This window comes from Leucopleurus acutus (assembly GCF_964270905.1).
Source record: "Leucopleurus acutus genome assembly, chromosome: 2".
NCBI classification, from domain to species: domain Eukaryota; kingdom Metazoa; phylum Chordata; class Mammalia; order Artiodactyla; family Delphinidae; genus Leucopleurus; species Leucopleurus acutus.
Window position 1 is genome coordinate 175,362,412 of NC_139143.1, and position 26,005 is coordinate 175,388,416.

The window sequence follows — 26,005 nt, forward strand, 5'->3', positions numbered from 1 at the left end:
AAGTGCCTGTCTGGTGCTTTACACTGAGGAAGTGTTCAGGAAACGTGAGCTCTTAACACCATCATCACTTACTGCAGACCTACTGTGTGCCCGGCACTCTCAGGGAGGAGGGCATGAAGGTGAAAACACAGCATGGGTCGTGTTCCCAAGGACTTTGAAGATGTCTGACTTCAGACTCTTTGTTCCTGTCACTCCACCATTTGAGTTGGGCCTTGAAGGGCGGGTCAGACTTGTCACATGGGGTTGGGAGGGAGAAGAGGCCTTGTGGATGTGGAGCCATGGATGCCAAGCCTGGGAAATGGGAGAGTGTAGGGCGTGAAGGGAACACTGCAAGTATTTTAATTCAGTTCCATGTGAGGGCCTCTCCAGTCCATCTCACACAAATCTCAGTGAAAATATATTAAATACCTGCTATGCACCCCTATGAGGACTTTATATCCAATCCCTTATTGAATCTTCATGGTAAATGGAAAGGTCACTTTGCCATTCCCATTTCAAAGATGAGTAATTTGAGGCTCAGAGAGATCCAGCAACCTGACTAAGAGCCCTACACTAGGAATGGATGTGGCAGGAATTCACGTTCAGGGTGACCCAGTGCAGATCTGCATCTCACACCTCTGGCAGGAATTAGTTCCCAGGCAATGAAACTCTAAAGCCAGCCCCAGCTGCCCGGTTCTCAACCATGGAAAGCTGGCTCACGGCCCCCTTGCTGGCTCCCTTCTTTCGTCCCAGCCCCACCCTGCTACCCCCATTTCCCTTCCTAGCCCTGGGGCCCTGCTCCTTCCCCAAACCTATTCTGCCACAATTCCTTCCAGGTTCCCTCATCTGTAAAATGGGGTTAATAATAGTGCCTGTCCCAGAGGGGTGACGTGAGGATCAGAGGAGATGCCCAAGTGCTTGGAGCCCAGCACACAGTAGGTTCTGTAAATATTAACGATCATCATCACCATCATCCTCTTAATGATATCCCTGATGTCCTGTGACATCGGCTAAGTGGAAGCATTATCGGTATTTGATGGTTGAGGAAATTGATGTTGAGAGGTAGACCAGCAGCCTGTCCAGCGGCGCTCAGATGGCAGGTGGGGAGTGGGACTAGAATCTGGGCCTGCTGAACCTCTGACTTCAGATCTCATTAACTTCTGCCACTCTTTGCTGGGAAGATGAATGAATCATTTAATCAATATTTATTTCCCATCTTCTGCATGCCACGCCAGGCCGTAGATGCTGAGGGGCATTCAGAGAGAGATACCACCTGGTCCCTTGAGAGAGCTTAGAACCCAACAGATAAACCAGGCATGAAAACAAAGCCTTGTTTTTTGAGGCAGAACACACGAAGGGTCCTAAGAGGGCAAGAGGCACTCTGACTGGGAGAGGGGAGGCAGGCAGGGAAGGCTTCCTGGAGGAGGTGATGTTTAAGCTAGGCTATGAAGCTTTTTCCCGTGTGGCCACTGAGGAAAGAAGGCATCAGAGACACCATCAGCTGTGTGGGCAGGGCAGCAGTGCCTGGAGGCCTGTCACCAGGCTCTTCAAGGTGCAACAGAGCCTATGAGTTGAAGGTGAATGAAGGTTGTCCTGATAAGTGTTTTCCAAAAACTTGTTGTAGAGGATGGCTGTGAGAAAACCACTGTGAGCACAACTGCATGTAATAAGCGTATAGGGACTTGCAGATGAATGTTTAAGTCCTTGGCTGTGGTGTTTAAAAATTCATTGCCTGAAAGGTGTGGCATACAGTATTTTGGAAAGAAAAATGAAGAATTGGTCAAGAAGACATGAATTGAAGCAAATGGTGAAAATTAATATTTTAGTGAACACTGATCACCTCAATAAGTTATGTAGAAAAATACATGTTCAAATGGTTTTAATTTTGGGGCAATAAAGTCTATTTTCTTTCAAATAAAATAATAATAATAAATAAACTGGGCCATGAAAGACCAGTGAAATGTGTAGACAGGAGTAAAGGGGTCTGTGTACTGGAGATAAGGCCAGAGATGTAACCACAGCTGCCATTTCTTGGGGTTCCTTATGAACCACTCTGTGCTGAGTGCTTTACATGCATTATCTCATGAGATTTCCCCACAACCTTATGAAGTGAGTGGTAAGGGATAAGAAAACCAAGCTCAGAGAGTTTACAAAACTTCCCTGGGGTCACACAGTTAGCAAAGTGGCCAGGCCTGGATTTGAACCCAGGGCTGTCTACTTGAAGGTCTGGGCTCTTCACCACTATGCATTATTGCCACCTCATCCTCCAGATCTGAGGATCAGGTATTAAGCTGGGGACTGACTCTGGAAGGGCTCTGAATGCCAGGCTCAGCCTTGCACAAAAATCACACAGCAACAGGCAGGAATCAGCAGACCTGGAATTAAGAAGCAGCTTTTAGCAGCTCTGCCACTCACCAGCCAAGGTCCCTTCTCTGAGCCTTGTCGTCTCTAAACGGGAGAGATGAGGAATGTAAATGGATTATCGGCAATGAGGGAGGGAAGACCTGTGACAAAAGGATTGTTGAGGAGAAGCCTGGAGATGTTCAAATATTTACTGAGTGTTGGGCTCTGGGAATACAACTGTGAACAAATCAGAACTGTGCACCCTGGACCCCCACCCAAGCCTGCAAGGGGCACAGCTTGGGAGAGCAGGGGAGGAGCCTCTTATTGGAACAAGCAAGGGCTCAGGACCGGGCCTGTCCCAGACTGAACTCAAATCAGCGAATCTCTCTGTGTGACCCTGGGCAAGTTACCTAGCCTCTCAGACTGTCCATCTTTACCACGAAGATCATCATTCCTCTTCTGACGACTGTTGGCTCAAATTAAATAAGATGTAATCATCTCCAGAGTGCTAGGCATACTGTGGGCACTCAGTTGACGTTAGTATCCCCCTATGAAGAGGTATAAACGTTAGGCTCCGTCCTCAGACCCCTTGCCAAGAAAGAGAACAGTTTCCTGGCTTTCATTTTAGCGGGGGGAAAACGATATAAATACCTATATGTTATCGTTGGCTGAGCTATAATGCAAACTAGCAAAAGGTCTGTGGCCTGGGCAATGTAGTGCTGGGTCTGGACTCAGGTCAAGACTCCGCGCCAAAATGTTGCCCCCACCCCCAGAGAATTCGGGCCCAGTCCTCAGCTCTGTGAGGGAACCACCCTACCAGTCTGTTTCTCTGGCTGTCAGCGCGGGCGGGCGCCGGTCGACAGCAGCTGTGGCGTCCCCTTTAAGCATCCAGCTCGTGTTGCAATCACCGCCTCGGGGACGGGTCCTTCCGGGGGGTGGAGCCTGTGCCTCTTGCAGCGACCAACCGAAGCGCGGCATTTTCCGCGGGAGATCCGAATTTCGCGGCACGCAGTTTCGCGCTAAAAAAAAAAAAAAAAAAGCAGAAAAAAAAAGCAGAGAAAAGCTCAAGGACTCGAGAGCGAGGCGAGAGGGAGTCGGTGCAATCGGTCCCCCTCCCCCGTCCGAGCGCAACGCGTTTCTGCTGAGTCCGTGGGCATCCCAGAGACCACTCCCGAAGCGGGCCAGACCCCAGGTGCCGAAGCCTTAGGGCGCGCGGGGCCCTTGCTGGTCGCAGCAGCCCTCGCGGCGGGGCATCCCCTGGCCGTGCCGCCGCCGCCGCCGCCGGCGCGGGGCGATCTCCAAGCGGCGATCTCCAAGCACTGCCCGGCTCGGCGGCGGGCCAGGAGGGGAGGGTCCGGCCTTGCCCGGCCTCCGCGCCATGCCGCGGGCCGTGTGAGCCGCCGCGGGCTCCGAAGCCCGCAGGTGCCGGCGGGCGCGCCAGGCCGGCTGGGGAGGGGGGCGCTGCGCTCGCCATGCTGCGAGGGCCGCGGGCCCTGGCTCCGGCCGCGGGGCCACCCCCCAAGGGGCTGCACGCGATGAGCCCCACGGAGCTGTGGCCGCCCGGCCTCAGCAGCCCTCAGCTCTGCCCGGCCACCACCACCTATTACACCCAGCTGTACCCGCAGACTGTGCCTCCTGCTGCGGCGCCGGGCACCTGCCTCGACGCCACCCCCCACGGACCGGAGGGCCAAGCTGTGCGATGCGTGCCTGCTGGCCGGCTGCCGGTAATGCTGGGGACCACCCCGCCCCCGCCCCCGCACCGCTTCCCTCTCTGCTTTTACGGGGGTGGGACGGGCGGGAGGGACGCCTGGGAGCTGTCTGAGTGAGGCAGGTCGAGTCTGGGGAGGGAGAAGGGGAGCTTTCAGCTTCCAGAACAACCCATTGCCCCAATATCTAAGTAGAAGAGCCTTTCATTTTCAGACTTGGGATGAAATAACCTCATCCATTGGGGTGGAATGGAATGAGCACTGGATCAGGAGTGTGGAGACCCAACGCCCTACGCCCAGTGCACCCTGTGACCTTGGGGAAGTCTACGGAGTCAATTTGCTGTCATTCATTGTTTGGCCCAGAAACCAGTACTGGGCACCTGCTATTGTCCAAGCACAGAACTGAGCCTGGGGATACCATGGGGGCTTTAAAATAGGGGGAGGTCTCTCAGGTCCAGTTTGACTGAGACGCCTAATTTTCCATCCGGCCAACTCTTTCCCAATTATCTGCCCTAGGTCCTCCCCCAGGCCCAGTCTTCTGTCCCAGACAGCCAGTAGCAGGTGCAAGGTGGGGGCAGCCCTCTGAGGTTCCTGTTCAGATTGACTGTTCTTTTCTCAAAGCAGCAGGACCGTTGCCAGGGAGGGCCCAAAGTGTGGTGGCACCAGGCACAGGGTGTGTTTTTTGGGAGTGGAATTCCTGGAGCCCGTGAGAATCGAAACAACCATAGGGTGGGGTGGAGTTGGAAGAGCCCTGGGAGGTGGGGGTGATAGTTAGGGAGCCTGATTTCTGGTCCTGATTGCCGCTAATTCACCGTGTGTCCTTGGACAAGTCTTGGCCCTGGTCTGGGCGTCAGTTTCCTTGTCTTGAAAATGTGTGCGTGCACGGAGTAGCTGTGGGACTAACTCATCTCAAGTCTCTTCCAGGTCCTGGGTTTTGGAAGCAGGATCCAGGAAGGGGAGATGGGGATGTTGTAGGTTGGCTTTGTTGTGAGCGGTGAGTTAAGTTCAAGTACAGGGAGAAGACCACCCCCTCTGCCCTAGAGGCACTGATCTGACCTGTGTCAATCAGCAGGCTTGGCCTCCAGCCACCGCTGGCTGCAGGCAGAGAGCCCCACTCCCTGCTACTGGAATCCTGCTTTGCCAATGCTCAAGGCTTTAAACTTTCAGAACCCCTTCCTGTACATTATTTCCAACTGGAGGAAGGCGGCAGGAGTGCTATTCCTATTTTACAAGTCAAGCAGCCAAGGATAACCGGGAGTTTTTACTTATCTTTAGTTCAGCATTTTACAGTCTAAAATAGTTTTCTACCCTATGAAGTAGATGGTTTTAGTAGCTCCATGTTGCAGGGGGAAACTGAGGCTCAGAGAGGGGATGTGACCTGTCCAAGATCATATAGGGAAATATATGACCCACAAGGCAGGTTATCATTAGTCTCTTCTCTGCAGCCTTGACTTTCCCCAGTACCACCTGATTTAGGAGCTGGGTGCCCCCAGGGAGGGCGCTCAGTGGTGGGCCCAGTCTCTCCTCTGGCCAGCTGCTTTCAGGAGACCCGGCAGAGTTTCAGTAACAGCTGTGGTTTTGAACTGCTTCCCTCCCAGAGGAGCTGAGTGCATCTGTCTGTACCTCCCTCCCGGAGGGGCTCAGTGATCACAGCAAGAATGGCTCTTTTACTGAATGCCTCTCGTGTGCCAGGCACTGCTTGGCACTCTTCACATTCCTTATCTTGGTCAAGATGCCAAGATGCCTGGGATGAGGTATCTTACAGATGAGGAACTTGAGCAGAGACATGAAGTCATTTGTCCAAGTCCTACGCCAAGACGCGAGAGCATCTCTTTGCATCAGACCACCCTACAGGCCTCTGGGGCCCAGAGCCCCCTTTCCTGTCAGTCCCCGGCTTCCCTGTGCCCCAAAACCCGGTGGGCAGGCCTTGGCCCCCTGCTTACTCATTTTAACAGGGTGTGACCTGGAGCAGCTCCAAACCCAACCCTGGGTGTGGCCACTTGTTTTGTGCCCAGGCTGCAAAGTGCAGGGTGAGCAGGATTTGTTGGGGAACTGCTGTTTAAAGGGACCTTAGGCACTGCCCAGGGACGGTGACCAAGATCAACGGCAGAATGAAGGCGGGAACCCAGGTCTCCTCACTCCCTGACTAGAGCTCTTTCCGGCACCTCTGGAGGAGGCGTGGGATGTTCCTGCCCCAGCCAGGCACAGGGCCTCACTCTGTGTCATTCCTGCAGGAACCTTTGAAGAGGGTGGGATTCTGCAGAGTTCTCCTTTTCTTTTCATTTGTCTGTCTTTTCCAAATTTCCTCTGAGAACCAGGGAAGAAAATGAACATTTTAATGAACAACCGTACAAGGTGGGTCAGATGAGGAAATGTAGGCTTAGGGAGGCAAGGCAGAGAGTCCCTCCCAGGCCACCACGAGGCAGAGCGGGGATCTGGAAGCAAGGCTCTCAACTCCTTCCACTGGCTCCTACCCCCACCGTCTAACTTAGGGCTTAGGAGAGACCTGGCTCCACTCCCTGTGTGATTTCCGGCAAGTCACTTCCCCTCTGAGCCCCGGTTACCTCACCTGGCTGCCTGCAAGGGGGTGGTGTCTGGGGCCTCTGGCCCTCTCACTTCTAGGGCTGCCTGAGGAAGGAGCTCCGTTCTTCTCCCTCGGGGTTGGCACGGTGGGCTTGAATCTTAACCAGGCCTTTAAGAAACAGCCAAAGGGTCTGCCTAAGAGGGCCAGGTTGGAGCCGAGCTGGCCTTTGCCCTCAGCACGTCCCTGACGCTTTTCAGCTCAGCCCTGAACCTCCCCCTCGGTGGTGGCCCTGGTGCATTAGTGATCGCAGCTCCCCCGCGTGAGCACGCGCTTTGCTGCCGCCTCACTGAATCCTCCAGGAGGGAGGAGCAGAGCACCCCCCTTTTACAGGTTCAGCTCAAGAGGTCAGTGGACTTGCCCAGCTCACCCAGCCTGGATGGGAACCCAGGCAGCTCTGACTCCAAGGCCTGTGCTCAGCCTCTCCTTGGTCCTTGTCCTCCTGGGCTTGTCCTCTGCCTCTTCCGTTCTGCAGGCTCAGGCCCATCCACGATGAGCTGACTTTTCTCTGGGCAGTGCTCAGAGGTGTCAGAGAGATGTCCTCAGCTGGGGGACAGTTTGCTGCTTAGGGACCCTGACAGTGCAGGATAAGGGTGAAGGAGAGGAAGAAAAGGGAGGGGGCCAGTGTGTGTGTCTGTGTGAAGTAAAGTGATGGGGGCCGGTGGACATAACCAGGCCTCGGCTCAAATTTCAGCGAGTTCTGGGGCAACGTGTATGGGATGGAGCTGAACAGCCCAATACCTGGTTTTGGAGTCAGACAGATCTGGGTTCAAACTCTGGCTTTGCTCTTCGTCTGTGTGGCCTTGGGCACATGGCTTAACCTCTATGAGTCTCCATTTCTCGTCCACCAAGAGAGAGTGCAGTACTGAGTTAGGACTGATGAGCACGTGCTAGGCCCTGCGCAGGTACTCCGTTCAAGGCCCTCCCCGCCTCCCTGCTCTGCAGGTAGTGAGGTTCTTGCTGGTGTGTTCTGTGAACTCAGTAGGGGCTGGCTTCCGTCAGGTGAATGTGAGTGGGGCTGGGGAGACTCTGGGCTGCCACCTCTGCCTCAGGTAGAACTCAGCCTGACTTCCCTTCCTCTCCTTGTCCTGGGCTCACCAGGTCTCAGTTGCTTCAGCTGTAAAATTGGGATTCGTGGCGTTGGGAAGATTCAGTGAGGTGATGAACATTGGGGCTTGGTCTAGGGCAGGTGGAAGGTCTCAGTGAATGATTAGGACTTTTCCTCTAAACAAGATGGGACTAGAGCAGGTCACTTTCCCTAGAATCTAGCATCTCACAGGCTGGGAGGTTAGAAAAGGAATATTTTCCAGAAGGACTTAAAGAGGAATGAGCAGGGAGATGTGGTGTTTGGATCATGTCCAGGTCTGGGTGGAGGTGGAGGGGAGGATCCTCTTATCCAGGCTCCTCCAACCCAGGAGCAGGCCTCCTCAAATCAGTCCAGGAAGACTTCCTGAAGGAGGCATGAGAAGGGGGAAGGGAGCTGACAGCAGGAAGAGCCATCACTACCTCCCACACGTGTCAGCCCACCTGTGCTCAGCAGCGGTTAGAAGTCTCAGCCCTGCTGAGCATGACCTCACCATCAAAAGTTAAAATAGACCTCTCTGTCCCAACTAAGGTAGGGGTGTCTGGGTGACTGGGGGAAGGGAAGAAGGAAATGAGCTCAGTGACCCCCAGAATAGTTTGTCTAGGAAGAGGCCGAGTTTGGATTTTAGGGAAGGGACTCTGCATTTCCTGAACACCTTCTGAACGCTGAGCCACAGGTTGAGTGCTTTACAAAAGTTATCTCCTTTAATCCTTACAACAGCCCCTGGCGGTGGGTATTTTCCACCCCATTTTACAGAGGAGGAAACTGAGGCTCCTAGATGTGGAGCATTTCCTCAAGTCACACAGCGAGCCCGTGAAGGAGCAGGGAGATTCACGCCTGGGTCTCTGACCTGTGCCCCAGTGCCCCAGCCCTGCCTCTGCCCAGCCCTAACAAGGAGAGAGGCCACTTCCGGGCCAGCCCAGCTTCTGGGCATAATTGAGGCCGGGTGGCAGTGGGGTGGAGAGGAGCAGATGGGTCTGTGGTTTGATTTCCCCAGCAGGTGTTTCCCAAGCTTGGCGGGAACAGGGAGGGGGAGCAGGGGGACCTCAGCTGCTTGTCCTTAAGACACAGGGGAAGGATTCATTGTCTGCCCCTCTCAGCAAAGAAAGAATGGCAAATAGAGTCTATTCAGGAGGCCCTGGGGCCCTTGAGCTGGCGCCCAAACGGCGGGGTGGGGGATGTTTGCACTGCTTCCCGATGTGGACACCTCCCTGGGGTGTGGCACTGAGCCAGGAAGTCCCCTGGGCCTGGGCGGATGCCCAGCCCCACCCTGATAAGGGCCAGCTGTGAGCCTGTGATGGGCACCCAGTCTGGCTGAGCCAGCTGCTTCTGCAGTGGAGGTGCGGACGCTCTCCCCAGCCTGATGTGCTTTAGGCCCTCCCCTCTCCTTCCTCCCTGTATCATCCTGGGGGAGGGGGGTAGAGAGGCGGGTGTCGGGTCCAGTTATTAAGGAAGCCTGTATTAAAACCCAGACTGGCTTTGGTAGTCTCAAGTGCCTGGGCCTCGGAAGATGGGAGTGTTGTGTGCCCCTCAGAAATAGGACTTCCTTCCCCTGAAAGCTCATTTTTCAGGTCACTGATATTTCCTTACCAGGTACAGTGACATTTTTCACCCAGGACTGGTGGCAAATTGAGGCAGGCGGTGGCTGCTGGTGGCCTCAGTGCTTTGGCCCCAAGTCGGGGAGAAGCTAAAGGACGAATGATTCTCAAACTCTGCTTCTCTCCCCTCTCTCTCCCCAAGGCCAAAAGGAAGCTGGACCTGGAGGGGATCGGGAAGCCTGTGGTCCCTGAATTCCGGACTCCCAAGCGGAAATGCATTAGAGTGGATGGCCTCCCCAGCCCCAAAAGTAAGCCACGCCAATGGGTTATCTAAGGGCAGGCTCAGGAGACTGGAGGTGGGGTGGGGAGGGGCAGAGGGCAGCAGCCCTGCCCAGATCACCAGGGCTAATATCTGTAGCACACTTTCTGGTTTACACAGCAGTTTCCTGTGCCTTCTCACTGGATCCTGCCAGGCAGGTGGATTATCCCCCCTTTTACTGATGAGGCAACTGGAGACTCAGAGTTTCAGTGACTTACCCAAGGTCACACTGCTAGTCAGTGGAGTCAGGACCAGAGCCCAGTTTCTGCCTCTTGATATTTTCGGTCAATATTCTGGTTTGGGAGGGAGTTTAAGCAACAGCGTTAGGGAGGAATTCTAATTCGGGGGGACAGAGACCTAATAAAGAAGGTATGTTATTGGGTGGTAAGCTTGAGGGTCTGGTCAGGACTCTGTTCTCACCTGACTGGTCACTCCTCTTCTGTGAATCTTAGCTGTCTCATCTGCAAAGCAAGGTGCAGCTAGATCAGGAATAGCAAGAAAGTTTCCTCTCCAACTGATTAGTAGAGGCTGCCCAGAGCTCTTTATTGAAGGACCCCAAGTGCGCTAATCAGTTAGTAATGTCTGCCATGAATGCAAAAATTGACAACACTGTCTGTGTGCCAAATACTTGCTGTCTATCTATTAAGGGATTCTAAAGTCCCCTTCTAGAGGAATCTGAGACTCTCTAAAATTCAGTTTCCACAACTAGTTTAGCCATTAACTTGCTATATGACTTGCAAGTCACTAGATTGCAAAAGTCTTCTTGTGGTTTAAGATGCTGCAGCTGAGATGTGGTCTTGTGACATCGACCTCATTAAGAAAGGGACCTTTTTCATGAACCTGCCACATGTGACATAATAGGACTGATTCCTCTCAGATAATCATTGCATGACACATAGAAAAAAAGAGCAAGTCTGTATGTCAGGGCTGTATGTCAATTATATCTCAATAAAACTGGAAGGGAAGAAAAAAACATGTCTATAAACATGTTCTTGTCATTCCCTCCCTACCCTAATTCCAAATTCATCACATAACTGGCAGGATAGGGTAATGGTTAGGAAGGGAGACTCTGGAGCCAGACTGCCTGTATTTAAGTCCCAGCTTTGCCACTTTCTAGCTGAGTGAGTTGAGCAAGTTACTTAATCTGTCTGTGCCTCAGTATTCTCACCTGTAAAATGGGGATGGTTACACACCAAACTTATAGGGTGCCGTAAGGATTAAATTTGTTGTATATGGAAAGTGCTTAGAACAGTGAGCTACACACAGTAAGCATTTGTTGTTAGTGGTGGTGGCGGTATGGCTGCCCTGAGCTTTGGTGGAAAGGTGCGAACCAAGAGTTAGAATATTTGGTTTCCAGCCTCGACGCTGCCCCTAATTGTGAAACCTTAAGCAAGTCACTTTGCCTCTCTAGTTATCAGATTCCCTGTTTGAACAACAGGGTGGTGAATGACCCCCTCCCTCCCAGTGCTCTGGAAAGTGGGTGCTTACATGAAGGGTGTAAACTGGAAAGTGGGTCCAGGTCAATGGAGGAAGTTCCCCAGGGGGCCCTCTCTGAGCAATGGCTGAGCGCCTTTCCTCGTCAGCCCCCAAGTCGCCTGGGGAGAAGACTCGCTATGACACGTCGCTGGGGCTGCTCACCAAGAAATTCATTTACCTCCTGAGCGAGTCTGAGGATGGGGTCCTGGACCTTAACTGGGCTGCTGAGGTGCTGGACGTGCAGAAGCGGCGGATCTACGACATAACCAATGTGCTGGAGGGCATCCAGCTCATCCGCAAGAAGGCCAAGAACAACATCCAGTGGGTGTGAGTGCCTGGGCTGGGGCCGATGGCACCAGTGAGTGCGCGTGCTGTGGGTGGAGCCAGGGGCAATATCCTGAGGTTGTGAATGTAGGGGGCGGGCCTGAGAGCAACATCCAATGGGCACAAGCGCTGACGGGGAAATGAAGGGCAACATCCAATAAGCTTACACGCTGCGGGTGGAGCCAATGTATTTACGAGGGGGACGGAAGAGCAGGTGTATATGCTGAAGTAGTATTAGGAGAGCATGGCAGGGTCAGAGAATGATTTATAGGACGTGTAAAGGCTAAGAGGACCCCAGATCCTCTTCAGTCAGGGGTCCCAATATTGCCCTCTTCTAACTTAGGGAAGTCCTCTGGGATCTGCGCAGTAGTAACCCAGCCTCCTTCCAGCTGAGATATAAGTACTACAGACTCCGTTCCTCACTTCTATAAGGTCTTAAAGAACAGACCTGCAACCCCTGGCGTGAACTCTAAGAGAACGCAGGCAGAGAAGTCAGGAGTGAGGTCACTCCAGCTCCCTGCCATTTGGGGGAGCCTGGGGCATAGGGTGGGTAGAGTTGAAAGCCCCCCAAAAGTGGTGTCAGGCCCTGACTTGTTTCTTTTCCCTAGCACAAATGACCTAGTGCTTAAGTCACTTGCTTTCTTTCCCTTGTTGGGTTCCCTAGCCCAACCCCCAAACATCAAGTTCCAATCCCTGGCAGCTCCCTGGGAGCTAGGCAGGACCACTGATTTGTACAAGCCAGAAGGCACCATCATAGACCATGTGAATGGCCTCTTCCTGGAGTTTTGCCCACATCGTCTGTGCAGCTTTGCACAGCAGCCCTGGGGTTGGGGTCCCTGCATGTAGACTGAGACTGACACTGGGGGACTGCTCTGTCCCCAGAGGCAGAGGACTGTTTGAAGACCCCACCCGGCCTGGGAAGCAGCAGCAGCTGGGGCAGGAGCTGAAGGAGCTAATGAGCATGGAGCAGGCCTTGGACCAGCTCATCCAGAGCTGCTCTCTGCACTTCAAGCACCTGACGGAGGACAAGGCCAACAAGAGATATCCTCTTTGGTTGGGAGGAAGGGGTCCGGGAGCAGGGGGCCTGTTGCATGCTCATAACTACCCAGAGTTGATGCAGTACCTCCCTGCAGGGACTGATCCACCCTAGGGGTCTCGCATATCTGTTTCTTCCTTCCTCAGTGGCTTTTCCTCTTGGGTCTCTTGAAGTTACTTTCTCATTATAAAAATAAGACAAGTACATTTCTGTAAATCTGGAAAATGGAGAAAAGAAAAAAGCTGCCACCCGAACACAACCATCATTCCTTAGCTACACACAGGGTGTGTGTTATTTAAATACTGTGTGTACCTGCTGTATACAACGTTTTATATTCTGCTTTTCTCCACTTAGTGTACTACCATAGGTGGTTTTTATGTTGTTACATGTCCTTCCTAACTATTTGGTTGGTCCACGTGAAATTGCTGATATTGCAGTTTTGTATGGTTTAACATCATATATATTTTTGTTTGTTTGTTTGTTTTTGTTTTGCCACACCGCACGGCTTGCAGGATCTTACTTCCCCGACCAGGGATCGAACCCGTGCCTCCTGCAGTGAAGTGCAGAGTCCTAACCACTGGACCGCCAGGGAATATTTAAATGGTTTGAGAATGTCCTACTCAGACCACTATGGTTTGTTGATAAGGCCTAGAATGGGCATTTAGATCAATGCTAGATTTCTGTTTTATAAAGCGACATTGTGACGAATATCTTTATTTATTTTTATTTTTTTATTTTTTGGCTGCGCTGGGTCTTTGTTGCTGTGCCCTGGCTTCTCATTGCAGTGGCTTCTCTTGTTGCGGAGCACGGGCTCTAAGCACGCGGGCTTCAGTAGTTGCAGCACATGGGCTCAGTAGTTAAGGCACGTGGGCCCTAGAGTGCGCGGGCTCAGTAGTTGCGGCACCCGGGCTCTAGGGTGTGCGGGCTCCAGTAGTTGTGGCGCACGGGCTTAGTTGCTCTGCAGCATGTGGGATCTTCCCGGACCAGGCCTCGAACCCGTGTCCCCTGCATTGGCAGAAGGATTCTTAACCACTGTGCCAACAGGGAAGTCCCAAATATCTTTATAGATAGAAACTTTTCTCAAGTTTTTTACTTATTTCCCTAGGTTAGATTCCTAGGATTGAAACAATGAGGTCAAAGAGCATAGACTTTGCAATGGCTTTACATATACTTTTTGCAAATGGTTGGACCATCTAATTGGTATTTGGATCTGACCTTGTATTTCTGGAAGGATAGTAGGCATTGTGAGAAATATAAAGAAATAAGACATGTCTTCCTGCCCTCTCAGAGCTAAAAATCTAGCTTGGTAGATGAAGCCTTTATGTAAAAAGCTGATATAAGGCAGCCTTTTTTTTAATGATTCATACCCCCATTTCTAAAGGGGTCCAAGGTAGTTTATGAGATTAAAAGAACAGGTTACAGTTTTGGGGTGTTCAAAGTCTTTGAGAGGTGGGTTAGATCCCTTCCGGGTAGGCCGGGAGTTTTAATTTTGACCAGACAGTCACTTCTCTTGACTCTCCTGCCCCTACACTGGCCTACGTGACTTACCAGGACATCCGTGCTGTGGGCAGCTTTAAGGAGCAGACGGTGATCGCTGTCAAGGCCCCTCCGCAGACGAGACTGGAAGTGCCTGACAGGAGTGAGGTGAGAGGGGAAGCATTTAGTGGAGAGCAGGGTTAGGAACATTCCAGACAGCTCTGCAGGTTCCGTTCCTGGCACTGCCTAGTCCGAAGCTTCCCTGGTCCATGCTGGTGGCCATGGCAAGACTGATGGTCTCCAAGCTGGGGCAGAAGTGGCGGAAGCTGGAAAGGGCATCAGGCATTAGGTACCAGCCGGAGAAAATCTCTGTTCCTGGTTCGTCTCCGCATCCCACCAGCCCCTGCGTTCCCATTGCTCACGCACAGCAATGTCAGTACTCACAGTAATCCTTCCATGTTAACCTAGTTTAAAGACAAAAATTCTTACACTCTCTATGAGGCTGTCTGTGCTCTGACCTCACCCACCTCCTCTCGCATGCTGACCCCCTTCTGTCTCTACTTCAGCCACACTGAACTGCCTGCCGTTTCCCCACCACACTAAGCTTGACCTCAGTACAAGACCTTCTCACACACTATTCTCTCCAGCCGAAGTGCTCTTCCCTCTCTCTACCTGGTTTACGGCTATTCATCCTACAGGTCGCAACTTGAACATCACCTCCTCAAGAAGCTTCCCTGATTACCTCCAGACTTCATAACCACGTGTTCTTTTCCATCGCATTAACCTCCATTTGCCGGGATATATTGGTGATTACGTAATTATGTTCTGCTTCATCTGTTACAGTGTAACCTCCACAAAGCCATGTTCCACCCATGTGGTACCCCCAGCCCAGAGTCTGATAAGGGCTCCAGAAATAATCTGTTTAGTGGAAAAGCATTAAGCTATATAAGGTCCGTAGGGGCAGGCAAAGGGACTGCCTGGGCGCAGGCGTGGACACCTGAATGCGATCGGCAGCGGCATGTGCGTTGCCAGTTGTGGCTCAAGCTGCGGGTACGAGGTGGGCAGGAGGCAAGGGCAGGAAAGCCAAGTGTCAGTCTCTTGGTTACAAATAACAGAAAGCCAAGTCCGACTGGCTTAAGTGAGGGGGACCCGGGGGGAACCAAGTGACAGGTCCAGGGGGAGATTTGGGGATTGCCGGCAAGGCTGGATGCAGAGGCTCAAACCGTGTCGTAAAGGTGGCCTCACACTCCATCTCACTCTGCCATTTTCTGGCCAACTCCGTTCCCAGGTGGACTCTCCCCTTACCGTGGCAAAGATAGCTTTTATGATACCAGCTCAGGCCTGAGAGTGGGGGAGGAGTGATTGCCCAAAGGAAAATCAAGGCACTCTCCCTAAAAGAAGGGGGTCTTGGGGCCAGACAGATGTCTACCACATGGGGCAGGCCCAGCACCCAGCTCAGGAGCCGAGCGTGCTCATATGGACGGTGGGAGCCTCATGTGTCCGTCCATACCCACTGAGCCATGAGTAAGTCCAGCTGCCCAGAGCCATGACCTGGCTTCTCTTCCTTCTCCAGGAGAACCTGCAGATATATCTGAAGAGCACGCAGGGGCCCATCGAAGTCTACCTTTGCCCAGAAGAGGTGCAGGAGCCCAACAGTCCTGCCAAGGAGCCCCTCCCCTCCACCTCCGCCCTCAGTCCCAGCCCTGACCCCACCCAGCCCAGCAGCAGCATCAACCCTGGAATCACGGAATCCACGGCATCCTCAGGTGAGACCCTCTGTCCAGAGGGACAAGGGATGCCGAGAGGGACCAGCCTTAGAGTTTCCCTCTTCCTTGTCAGCATTTGTTGGGTACCTACCTTCTACCCAGCAGCAGGGGATACAGTCCTTCTCCCACACACGTGTGCATTGCCCTTTACACTTTATAAAGCACATGCACGTTCCTTGTCTCAGTGGGGAGACTGTTGCTGCTCTGGGCAGAGGAGCGCCTGGGTTTGAATCCCACCTCTTCCACTTACCAGCTATATGATCTTGGACAAATTACTTTACCTTTCTTTGCCTTAATTTATGCATCTGTATTTTGGGCATAGTAATTAATAGTATCTACTTCATAGTTTGTGAACATTAAATGAGTTAATATAGGTAAAGCATTTAGAACGGTGCCAGGCAATAACTGTTAGCTATTATTATCATTATTACGGCCACCGCCACTAGTACTGCTACTTCTGTAACAGCTCCTAACGGCAGAGCTCCTAACACTCAATAAGCCCATAGTAAATGGAAATTATAGATTTTCTGAGGAAGGCTCAGCACTTTCTTAGGAGATAATAACTAAGGTGTTTTAACCACGACTGTGTACCAGGTACATCCATTATCACATTACTCCTCACAGCGGTTCTTGAGGTAGGTTTTATTGTTCCCAGTTTAGAGATAGATAAACTGAAACAGAGGTGATGGGACCTGCCCAAGGCCTCCTAGCTGGGAGGCAGCAGAGCTGTGTCTCGAACCTTGGTCTCCACACTCTAGCCCAGGGCTCTCTCCACGAGGCACAGAACAGATCAAGGAAGGACAGTGGCTGGGAGGTGGGTGGTAGAGCTAAAAGCTGTCTATGCCGGGCAGGAAGTAGTATGAGGCCGTTGCCAAGGAGTAAAGAGGTGGGAGAGTCCCTGAGGTCTCCCCAGGGAGACTCCCTGAGGTCTCCCCAGGGAGACTGGGAGTTGGACAGGAGTAGAAATGGGAGCCTATGAAGGCCCCTCCCCCAGAATGGTTTTTGCCCTTTACTGAGATCAGGTTAGATCGGCAGGATCCTTCGAGGCCATGTAGGCCAGTGTTCCGCTTTTGTTTTCTTAGCAGCAGAATTCCCCTAAATAGAGCCCTAGTGTTTTAAACAAATGCAGAGCTAGAACTGGTCTGGTGGAAGAAGCTTTTTGTGTGTGTGGTGGTGGAGGCAGGTGTCCACAGAACCCAGATTGCATTCCATTTCTTTAACTCAAGGGTTAATAAAACTATTGCCTGCAGGCCATATGACCCATGACCTAAGAATGGTTTTCACATTTTTAAAGAGTTGGGGGTTCGGCGTAGGGCAAGTGACGGTGTGACAGAGACCATACGTGTCCTGCAAAGCCTAAAATACTATCTAGCCCTTTACAGAAGTTTGTTGACCCCTGATTTAACTCAACACTTCATTTTACACATGAATAAACTGAGGCCCAGAGAGGGCAAGTGACTTTCCTAAGGTCACACAGCAAGTTAGTGGCAGAGCTCAAACAAGAGCCCAGACTCCTAGTTCTTCTCTAGCCATCTCTCCTGTGTTCCAGCCCAGTCCCAGGACCAGGGCTGTCCCTGAACCGACCATCTGTCCCTCCGGGAACCTCCCAGTGCCTATCTCCCAGTCCAGACCTGTGCCCCACCCTGTTCTCTCTCCTCCTCCCACGCTCTGCTTTCTCGCTCCACTGTCAACATGTGCACGGCTCTCCAGAGTTAGAACCTTCAGTTGTCATCTGAGACCTTGGGCAGAAGTGGAGGACCCTACCTCATAAGCAAGGACAAGGATTTTACCTCAGTTGTACAAGTCAAGAGGCTGAGGCCCGAAAAGCCTAGATAGAGGCTTACGGAACAGTAGGCGGAGGGGCCAGCCCGGAAGTCAGCTCTGTGCCAGGGCCCATGCCCTTGCTGCCTCTCTTCACCCTGGCCACGTGGTCTCTTAGTGATGTCCCTGCTGAAAGGAGCAGGAGGAAGTTTTCCAGAAGGTGTACACACACACACATGCACTCGCACGTGCTCCATGTTCTGGCCTAAGCAGGGTCATTCTGAGATACAAGCACCAAGGGCCTGGTCCAAAGAGGAGGCCACTACAGTCTTAGGACCCAGGTTCCCATCCTAGTTCTGGCGCCACCAGGGGAATCATTCTTGTTTGGGGACCTCGTTTCCCTCATCCGTAATGGGACGAATCTGAACCTGAGTCATTGAACATCTCTCCGGGCTGTGACTTTCTGACTTAAAACTACATGTGGCTGAGGGCACAGGAGCTGAAGCTGGGACACTCGGGTGTGAGTCTGCATCTCACCTCCTTTGATGGGGTGACTGTGGGGGAGTCACTTTAACCCCTCCGAGCCTCTGTTCCCACGTCTGCAAAAAGGGGGACACTAAATAAAACTTCCTCGTGATTATTGGGTGCGTTTCAGGTGATGATACAGCGTGAATGTGACTTTTTAAAAGCTTGTGTGAACTGGACACCTGTTATGTGTGGGTTTGGAGATATTTAAGTGAACATGAGCCATTCAGGGTGCAGTGGAGGCACAGATGTTACAAAGAGCAGTTCTCTTCTGGATGTGATAAACAGTGAGACAGAGAAAGAGGGAGAGAGAGAGGATGGAGGGATGGATGGAGGGATGGATGGGAGGGGTCGGACCTGAGGTAAAGGCTCTCACATGTGATAGCTCAGTTACTGCTTCCACAACTCAGGGTGGTGGGTCCTTATTTTTCCTACTGGGAAAACTGAGGTGCCGGGTCCTGGGGACTGAGCCCCCAGCCTCTTCCTCACTCCCAAGCCAGGCCTCGTACTCTAACACACGCAGGCCTCTGCGATGTGCTAAACAAACATTTGATTTTTTTTTCATTCAAATACTACATTTAATTGGCTTCTTTGAGCTTCAGTTTCCTCATCTGTAAATAGACATAACAACAGTGCCTCCCCCTGGGGCTTCTGGAGTGTCCAAGGAGGTGAAACAGGCCTCTCCTTGAGATCAGAGCTGACGGAGTAAGCCCTTGGGAAATGGGAACTATTTTTGTTTTGAAGGACAGCCTGCAGACCAGCTGTTCTTTATCTGCACTTACCATTTAAGCCTCTCAACAACCAGAGGCAGGTATAATCATCATCCCCATTTTAGGGGTGAGGAAACGGAGACCTATGAACGTTGTCGCTTGCCCACAGTTACTCAGCTAGCTCGAGGTTGATCAGGCCGTCTGGCACACTGACATGGTTGTATTTTCAAAGCAATGCTTGGCTGGTAAGGAACGACCCAGATGGTGAGATTCTGGGCGTCAGGGTGTATTTGGCAGGGAATTTCCGGCGCCCTGCTCCACATGCCTGTGTAGGGAATCACGTCCTTACCTCTGAATGGAAATGAGCTGGTGTACTGAAGAGTAGGTGATGGCCAGTGTGTCTGGAGAGGTGAGCGTGAGCTATGGGAGGGAGGCGGGAGAGGGACCAGGAAGGAAGGCCGGGACCAAGTTGCGCCGGGCCTGCCCAGTCCTGGTGGGAACTTGGATTTTATTCTAAGCCACTTTTTTTTTTTTGGCCACGCCACTTGGCACTTGGGATCTAAGTTCCCCGACTAGGGATCGAACCCACGCCCCCTGCATTGGAAGCACGGGGTCTTAACCACTGGACCGCCAGGGAAGTCCCTCTAAGCCATTTTTAAGTCACAGCACAGACTGCAAGGGCCAAGAGTCGAAGCAAGGTGACTGGTGGGAAGGCTTCTGCAGGGGCCTGGGTGAGAGGAAGGGGCGAGCCGCAGATCACAGCAGCGGGACTGAAGAGAGATGGGCAGCTTAGAGGGTTGATTTGGTTGTGGAGGTGACCGAACCTGCTGCTGGGTCAGATGCGGGGAAATGGCAGGATTACAGGTGATTCTTGGGCCTTCTGGCCTAAGCAACTGAGTGGGCGGGGATTCATTAAATACAATGGGGGAAGATTCAGGTTTGGGGGAAGCCCGGGAGTTTGGTTTTGACGTGCTGAGTTCCGACCTAGCATAGCCATCAAGTAGAGATGTAGCAGGAGCCCAGAGCCTGGGGGGGCGGGGGGGGGGTCTGTGCCAGAGGCATCCACTTGGGGGCAGTAGATCTGGAGACGGATTTCAAGCCATGGGGCCCGCTGAGATCACCTGGCGAGGAGTGCAGCCAGAGGAGAGAAGAATCGGAGGATGGAACCCCTGGGCTTCAGGGTTTAGAAGTTGAGAAGACGAGGAGGATCCAGGAAAGGAGACCAGGAAGAAGCAGCCAAAGAGGTAGGAAGAAAACCAGGAAAATCTGGTACCTCCGAAGCCAAGTGAAGATGTTTCAAGAAGAAGGGTGTGAACGACTGCATCAGATTCTGCTGGAATGTCACATGGGATGAGGCCAGAGAACTGACCCCTGGATTTAGCAACATGGAGGGCACTGGTTCAGACAGACCCCAGGTTGGAGTGGGTTGAAACGTGGATAGTGGTGGGGAAGTAGGGAGTGAGCACGGGTAACTCTTAAGAAACTTCACTGTGAAAGGGAGCAGTACAATGGGCTGGTAATTGGAGAGAGTCATGAGGTCAGGGGAGAATGCTCTTTAAAGATCAGAGTTATTAGGGACTTCCCTGGCAGTCCAGTGGTTAAGACTCCGTGCTTCCAATGCAAGGGACGTGAGTTCGATCCCTGGTCGGGGAACTAAGATTCCACATGCTGCATGGTGAGTCCAAAAAAACATAATAAAGATAAGAGTTATTAGAGGATGTCTGTGTATTGACAGGAATGATCTAGGGGAGTGAGAGGAATTGATGATGCAGGAAAAAGACATAGTGACTTCAGGGGCCAGGACCTTGATGGTGAAAGCGGGTAGGGTGACTGCAGAAGCTGGGGGTGGGTGTGGAGACAGGAGAGGGGAGGGGAGAGAGTGTGGGTGAAGGAAGGGGGCTGCTGGAGCTGGGGCGGGAAAGGGCAGGGTGTCCTGTGCTGTCAGGCGTGAGCCAGGGTAGGAGAGACCAGAGGCTGTTTTTGTTCTCGGAGGTCTGACCGGAGGCTTTCGGGCACCAGCATCAGACATAACCCTTGTCGATTTGTCTCCAGCACCAGCGCTGACGTCCCAGCAGGTCCTGCCACCACTCCCGCCGTCCCTTGTCCCCCTGGAGGCCACCGACAGCATGCTGGAGCTGCCACACCCACTCCTGCAGCAGACAGAGGACCAGTTCCTGTCCCCGACACTGCCGTGCAGCTCCCCTCTGATCAGCTTCTCCCCGCCCTTGGACCAGGACGACTACCTGTGGGGCCTGGACGGCGGGGAGGGCATCAGTGACCTCTTCGACACCTATGACCTTGGGGACCTGCTGATTAACTGAAAGGCCCCTGCCTGCGCCCCGGCAACCCCTCCAGTCTCTACCTCCTCACAGGCAGACTGACAGGCCCTCTGCCTGCACAGGATGTGACACGAGGTGCTGCCCTCAGGGTATGGGGGTCCCCCCTTTTCCTTTCCTACCTACCACCTGCCGGCCAGTGCTGTCGGGGGAATGTGGAGGATACGGGGAAGGAGCCTGTCAGGGGTTGGGTCCTGTCCTTCTTCATGGAAACTGGGCCTGGGAAGACCCAGCCAGTCTTCTGACCTCTGATCTCTCATGTGAAGGGCCACAGGGGAGGTGACCAGGTCCAAGGAGAGTTCCCGCAATTGCCTTTAGAGGGGCAATTAGGACCCTCAGTTTATCAAGAAGCACTTAATGCCTTTGTATTTATTTCAGGTTGAGTATTGTTTGTTTGCCTTCCCTGAGTTTTAGCAGGGAGGTTGTTCTAGTTCCTAGGAAGACGTCTCCTCAGACAGGTCCAAGGGCAGGCCGGGGCTTGTAGGGGCCCAGGCCAACTCCCTGACTCCCCCCAGCAGTGGGGGACTGGGCCTCAGGGGCCGTCCAGTCTGCTGGAATGCCAGTTGCACTTCAGCCTCCTAATTCTCTCGAGCGGGGGCTGCAGGATTCCTGGTCTCCTCTGTCCCAGAGCTGGTTCCAGGGAGTCAGCCCAGAAGAGCTCCCGGGGAAACTGGGGCACGAACATGGAAGCAGCTGTCCGCTGCTGTGGGCATCTTTCCTCCATTGTTGCCTCTTGCTGGGACAGGGGCTGTTTTACACTGAGGACCTGGGCGGTAGAGACAGGCCCGCTAAGGACAAGGGTGAGCAGAAAATAAGAAACTGCCAGGAAGCACCTCTGCTGGGAGCTGCTGGTATCGTCCTCCCCTGCCCTGGAAGGATTTTTTTTGCCGCATCTGTTGAAGGGGGTGATTCTTTAAGGACCTCCCCTTCCCCCCAGCTCTCACACAGACCCCCGGGGACAGAAGTGACCACGGCTAGGTGGCATCACAGGATGCTGAAGGGGTGACAGGGAAGGGGCTTCGTGGCAGACCAGACATTGGCAGCTAATGGGGAGACGGGCTCATGTTACTTCTTCCGGCTTAGGGTCCTAAGAAGGTCTTTTGGCCTCACCCCATCCCCCAGAGACTTGACCATCCCACATTGTCCCCATAGCCCAGCTGGGTATGGGGCAGTCAGCTCTCCTCCCCCGCCCAGCTTGGGGTGGGTGGGGGGCTCTGGGCTGAACCAAGGCTGTACCTTCCTGAGAGAGGCAGCCAGGGGTGGTGGTCTGAGAGACCCACCACCCACCCTCAGGGAGCTCGGTTTCCTCAGGGGCTCAGCTGGGCAGCACTTTTATTTTTTTAAGTTTGTAGCATTAAGTTGGTCTCAAATATGAAGTTGGCTCCGTTGGATTGCTCCTGAGCCGACCTACTGGCTTCTGAAGCTTGGAAGGTGGGCTTCTTTGGGGGTGGGGTCCAGTGTGAGCTAATGCCCAGCCGGGGACAGTCAGGCCTTGTCATTTGCTCAACTTCCTGGGTCCCCAAGTTAGTGCCCTCTCAGGAATGGTCACAGATACCCTGCTCTATAAACAGGGCTAGTTTTTTTATGCTTTACAGAAGTGACTTTGGTCTCTACTCTATAAACACTCACAGGGGTCTCAGCAGAAGGCAGTTTTGAAGCCCAGCATGCCTAGGGCCAAGGGACCACCTTGGCCCTTGGGTGGGGGGAAGGGGTGCTGCCTGGGATCTGGTTTGGGGCGGGTGGGGCTGGAGATGGCATGGCTGTTGTGAGGTCTCTGCTGGGCTGCCATCTAGCCATGCGCCATCATATCTGAGGACAGAGCTGTCTGACTTCCATGCCTTGGGCTCTGTCTAGAGCTTTCTCCTAGAATTAAATCATAGAAAAGGGAAATGAATTTAATGGTGAAGTCCAGCCAGAATTGAAGCTCATTCCCCAAAGCCCAGCCAAAGGTCTGGACAGAGAGGCTGTCCCTTGGGCCCATGGCCTATGTCCAGAGCAGCTGGCGACCCCGCCATCCTGTCCCCTCCACACCTGTCCTGGCCCAGTGGCGGGATCACCAGGCCAAGCCTCAGGCTTGGTGTAGGAAACAAGCTTGTGCCTCTTTCTTCCTGATGATGCCTGAAACCTCCCAAGTTCCGTCAAGTACTTTAAGAAGCATTTTGAGTGGAATTCCCTTCAGGGCCCAGGTAAACTTTAAAACCAGGGTAGAAGAAAAGCCAGTTTCTTTCTGAGGTAAACTGTTCCTGCCAGGAAATTTCCCAGCTGCTCTGGCAGCCCCCACTCCACCCCCGTCACTCGTGTCCCCAGGGGCATCAAAGGCTCAGGGACTCCCAGGAACCCAGTAGCATTAAATTGTGCAGTAGACGGGCTTCCCTGGTGGCGCAGTGGTTGAGAGTCCGCCTGCCGATGCAGGGGACACGGGTTCGTGCCCCGGTCCGGGAAGATCCCACATGCCGTGGAGCGGCTGGGCCCGTGAGCCATGGCCGCTGAGCCTGCGCGTCCGGAGCCTGTGCTCTGCAACGGGAGAGGCCACAACAGTGAGAGGCCCACGTACTGCAAAAAAAAAAAAAAAAAATTGTGCAGTAGAGTTGGAGATTCAGAGAGATTTCTTAAAACCAGAGTAGCATCTCTCCTCCACAGCCACGCTATGGTCTGAGCAGTGTGGCTACAGGGAAGACGAGGGGGAGGGCAGAGGGTGTTAAAACTGGCTGGAGCGTGGTTTTGACTTTATTTCCTCTTTCCAGGTGTTCAGCCTCAGTTCTGCGCCGTGTTTAGTTTTTAGTGAAAGAGTTTGGGTGCTCCTGCGTCCAAGCATTGCGTGGCTTAAAGCATGTGAAGTGAAAGACTTTTGGGGTTGTTTGCAAGCAGCTTTCTGGTTCTCATCACTGTGTCCTGAGGTCCCCACCTCATCCTAGGACCCTAGCCTACCATGGGGACCCTCGGTGAGCAGAAGCCCAGCCAGCCTGCTGGCTCCTGGGTAAGTGCTGAAGCCTTGCGTGTGGCACATGTGTCTAGAGGGACCCTGGTTTCTGTGCTGGGATTCCATGCGGGTCACTCACCTCTGGCCGGGTTTCTGGTTTTGCCGTGTGTCCTGCCTTGACGAGCACCGTGTAAGCCTCCACGTGTTGTGATGATTGGGCATTAAATGACAAACTTGGGCCCCTTGTCTCTGTTGTGCTTTCTGAAGGTCATTACCAAGTGTGGGTCTGGTCCTCCCAGGCCGGGGGTGGAGCCTGTTCTGACCAACTGGCTGATCTATGCCCAGAAACAGCCTCCCTTCCCCACGTTGGCTTAGTACCATGCCTGAAATCTCACCAATAAGACCCTGAAGTTAGCAGCACCCAGATCTAAACTGGGAGCCCCTGCCCTGCGTCTGCCTCCATCACCTCTCACCTGAGCAATTTCAGTAGCTTCCTTAATATTCTCACCGCTACCCATTCTTCTCCACCCCATCCTCTGTATCAGTGGTTCTCAAAGTGTGGTTCTCAAAATGTGGCCCTCAAACCGGCATTCCCTGGGAACTTGTGAGACATGCATATTCTCAGGCCCCACACCAGACCTTCTGAATAAGAAACTCAGGGGGTGGGACCCAGAATCTGTGTCTTAATGAGCCCTCCAGGAGATTCTAGTGCAGGTGAAGTTTGAGAACCATGACCCCACTAATCCAGAGAGATCCTTCTAAAACACAGCTCTCATCATGTCACTCCCCTTCTTAATGGGTGGCTTCTCTCTGCCCTCAGGATAAAGTGCCCTTTCACGTGGTGTGAACGTCCATTTCTAACCTTGCAACTGGCTTACCCTACCTTTCCAGCCTCACTGGCCACTCCTTCCCACCACCCATAGCCACACTGGACTTCTTTGTCAGTTCCTGAAAAACAACATGTTTTCCCCCTTCTCTGCAATTCACCTGGGCAGGCTCCTGCTTACTCTTTTTTTAATATAAATTTATTTATTTATTTATTTGGCTGAGTTGGGTCTTTGTTGCTGCACACGGGCTTTCTCTAGTTGCGGCGGTGAGCAGGGGCTGCTCTTTGTTGCGGTGCGCGGGCTTCTCATTGCAGTGGCTTCTCCTGTTGCCGAACACGGGCTCTAGGCATGCGGGCTTCAGTAGTTTTGACACGTGGGCTCAGTAGTTGTGGCTCGCGGGCTCTAGAGCGCAGGCTCAGTAGTTGTGGCGCATAGGCTTAGTTGCTCCGCGGCATGTGGGATCTTCCTGGACCAGGGTTCAAACCCATCTCCCCTGCATTGGCAGGTGGATTCTTAACCACTGCGCCACCAGGGAAGCCCTCCTGCTTATTCCTCAAGGCCCAGTTCAGTTTTTTTGTAGAGTTTTTCCTTGACACTAATATGTAGCCGTTAATACTTTGTACACGGATATGGCCATTTATGGGTTATTGAATACCTACTGTGTGCTAGGAACTGGGGAGATAGAGATAAATAAGAATAGTCCCCATCCTCAGATGCTCACAAGACACAGACACGTAAAAATATAATTACAGGGCTTCCCTGGCGGTCCAGTGCTTAAGACTCCATACTTCTACTGCAGGGGGCTCGGGTTCAGTCCCTGGTTGGGGAACTAAAGATCCTGCATGCCGTGCAGCATGGCCAAAAAAAATTACAAATGATGTGTCAGTTGCAATAATATACATTATAAGAGTTGGGAGGGGCAGTCATTAGGGAAGGCTTCCTGGAGGAGGTGATGCCCAAATTATGTCTTAACAGATAAATAAGACTAGCCCGGAGTAACGGTAAATGAGGGATGGGAGACTTCCTTCCAAGCAGAGCAATCAATACCTTCTGTCCTGCCATCCAGCAGACAAGGGTGGCATCACAGAGCACTGCCTGCTGCCCCAACTCTGCCAATTTGGAGCTCTTGCCCTGGGGAAACCTGCTGAGCCAAAGTGGTTGACACAGACCTTAAGGGCAGTGGGATCGGGAAACTAGGTCTGGGGGTCCTGTTAGACCACAGGGGACTGATTAATGAGGAGGGTCTTGAACATGACACCAAGATGTCAGTTTACATGGAGGGCATGAAGACAATCTCA

The 26,005-nt window shown here is 52.8% G+C and overlaps 1 protein-coding gene across 2 annotated transcripts; it reads left to right on the forward strand.

Moving 5' to 3' along the window:
- Positions 1–3,794: 3,794 nt before the first annotated feature.
- E2F2 (E2F transcription factor 2) lies at positions 3,795–20,945 on the forward strand (the record flags this gene model as incomplete). 2 transcript variants are annotated; one of them, XM_082832849.1, is made up of 7 exons in its annotated part: positions 3,795–4,046; positions 9,434–9,539; positions 11,134–11,353; positions 12,233–12,393; positions 13,888–14,030; positions 15,436–15,628; positions 20,650–20,945. In XM_082832849.1, 7 exons carry the CDS (start codon positions 3,795–3,797, stop codon positions 20,943–20,945), a joined length of 1,371 nt encoding a protein of 456 aa, XP_082688975.1. The 2 variants fall into 2 exon arrangements, with proteins under 2 accessions (XP_082688975.1, XP_082688976.1); XM_082832850.1 differs by having other exon boundaries at positions 12,233–12,391; positions 13,916–14,030; positions 20,683–20,945.
- Between the last annotated feature and the right edge of the window lie 5,060 nt (positions 20,946–26,005).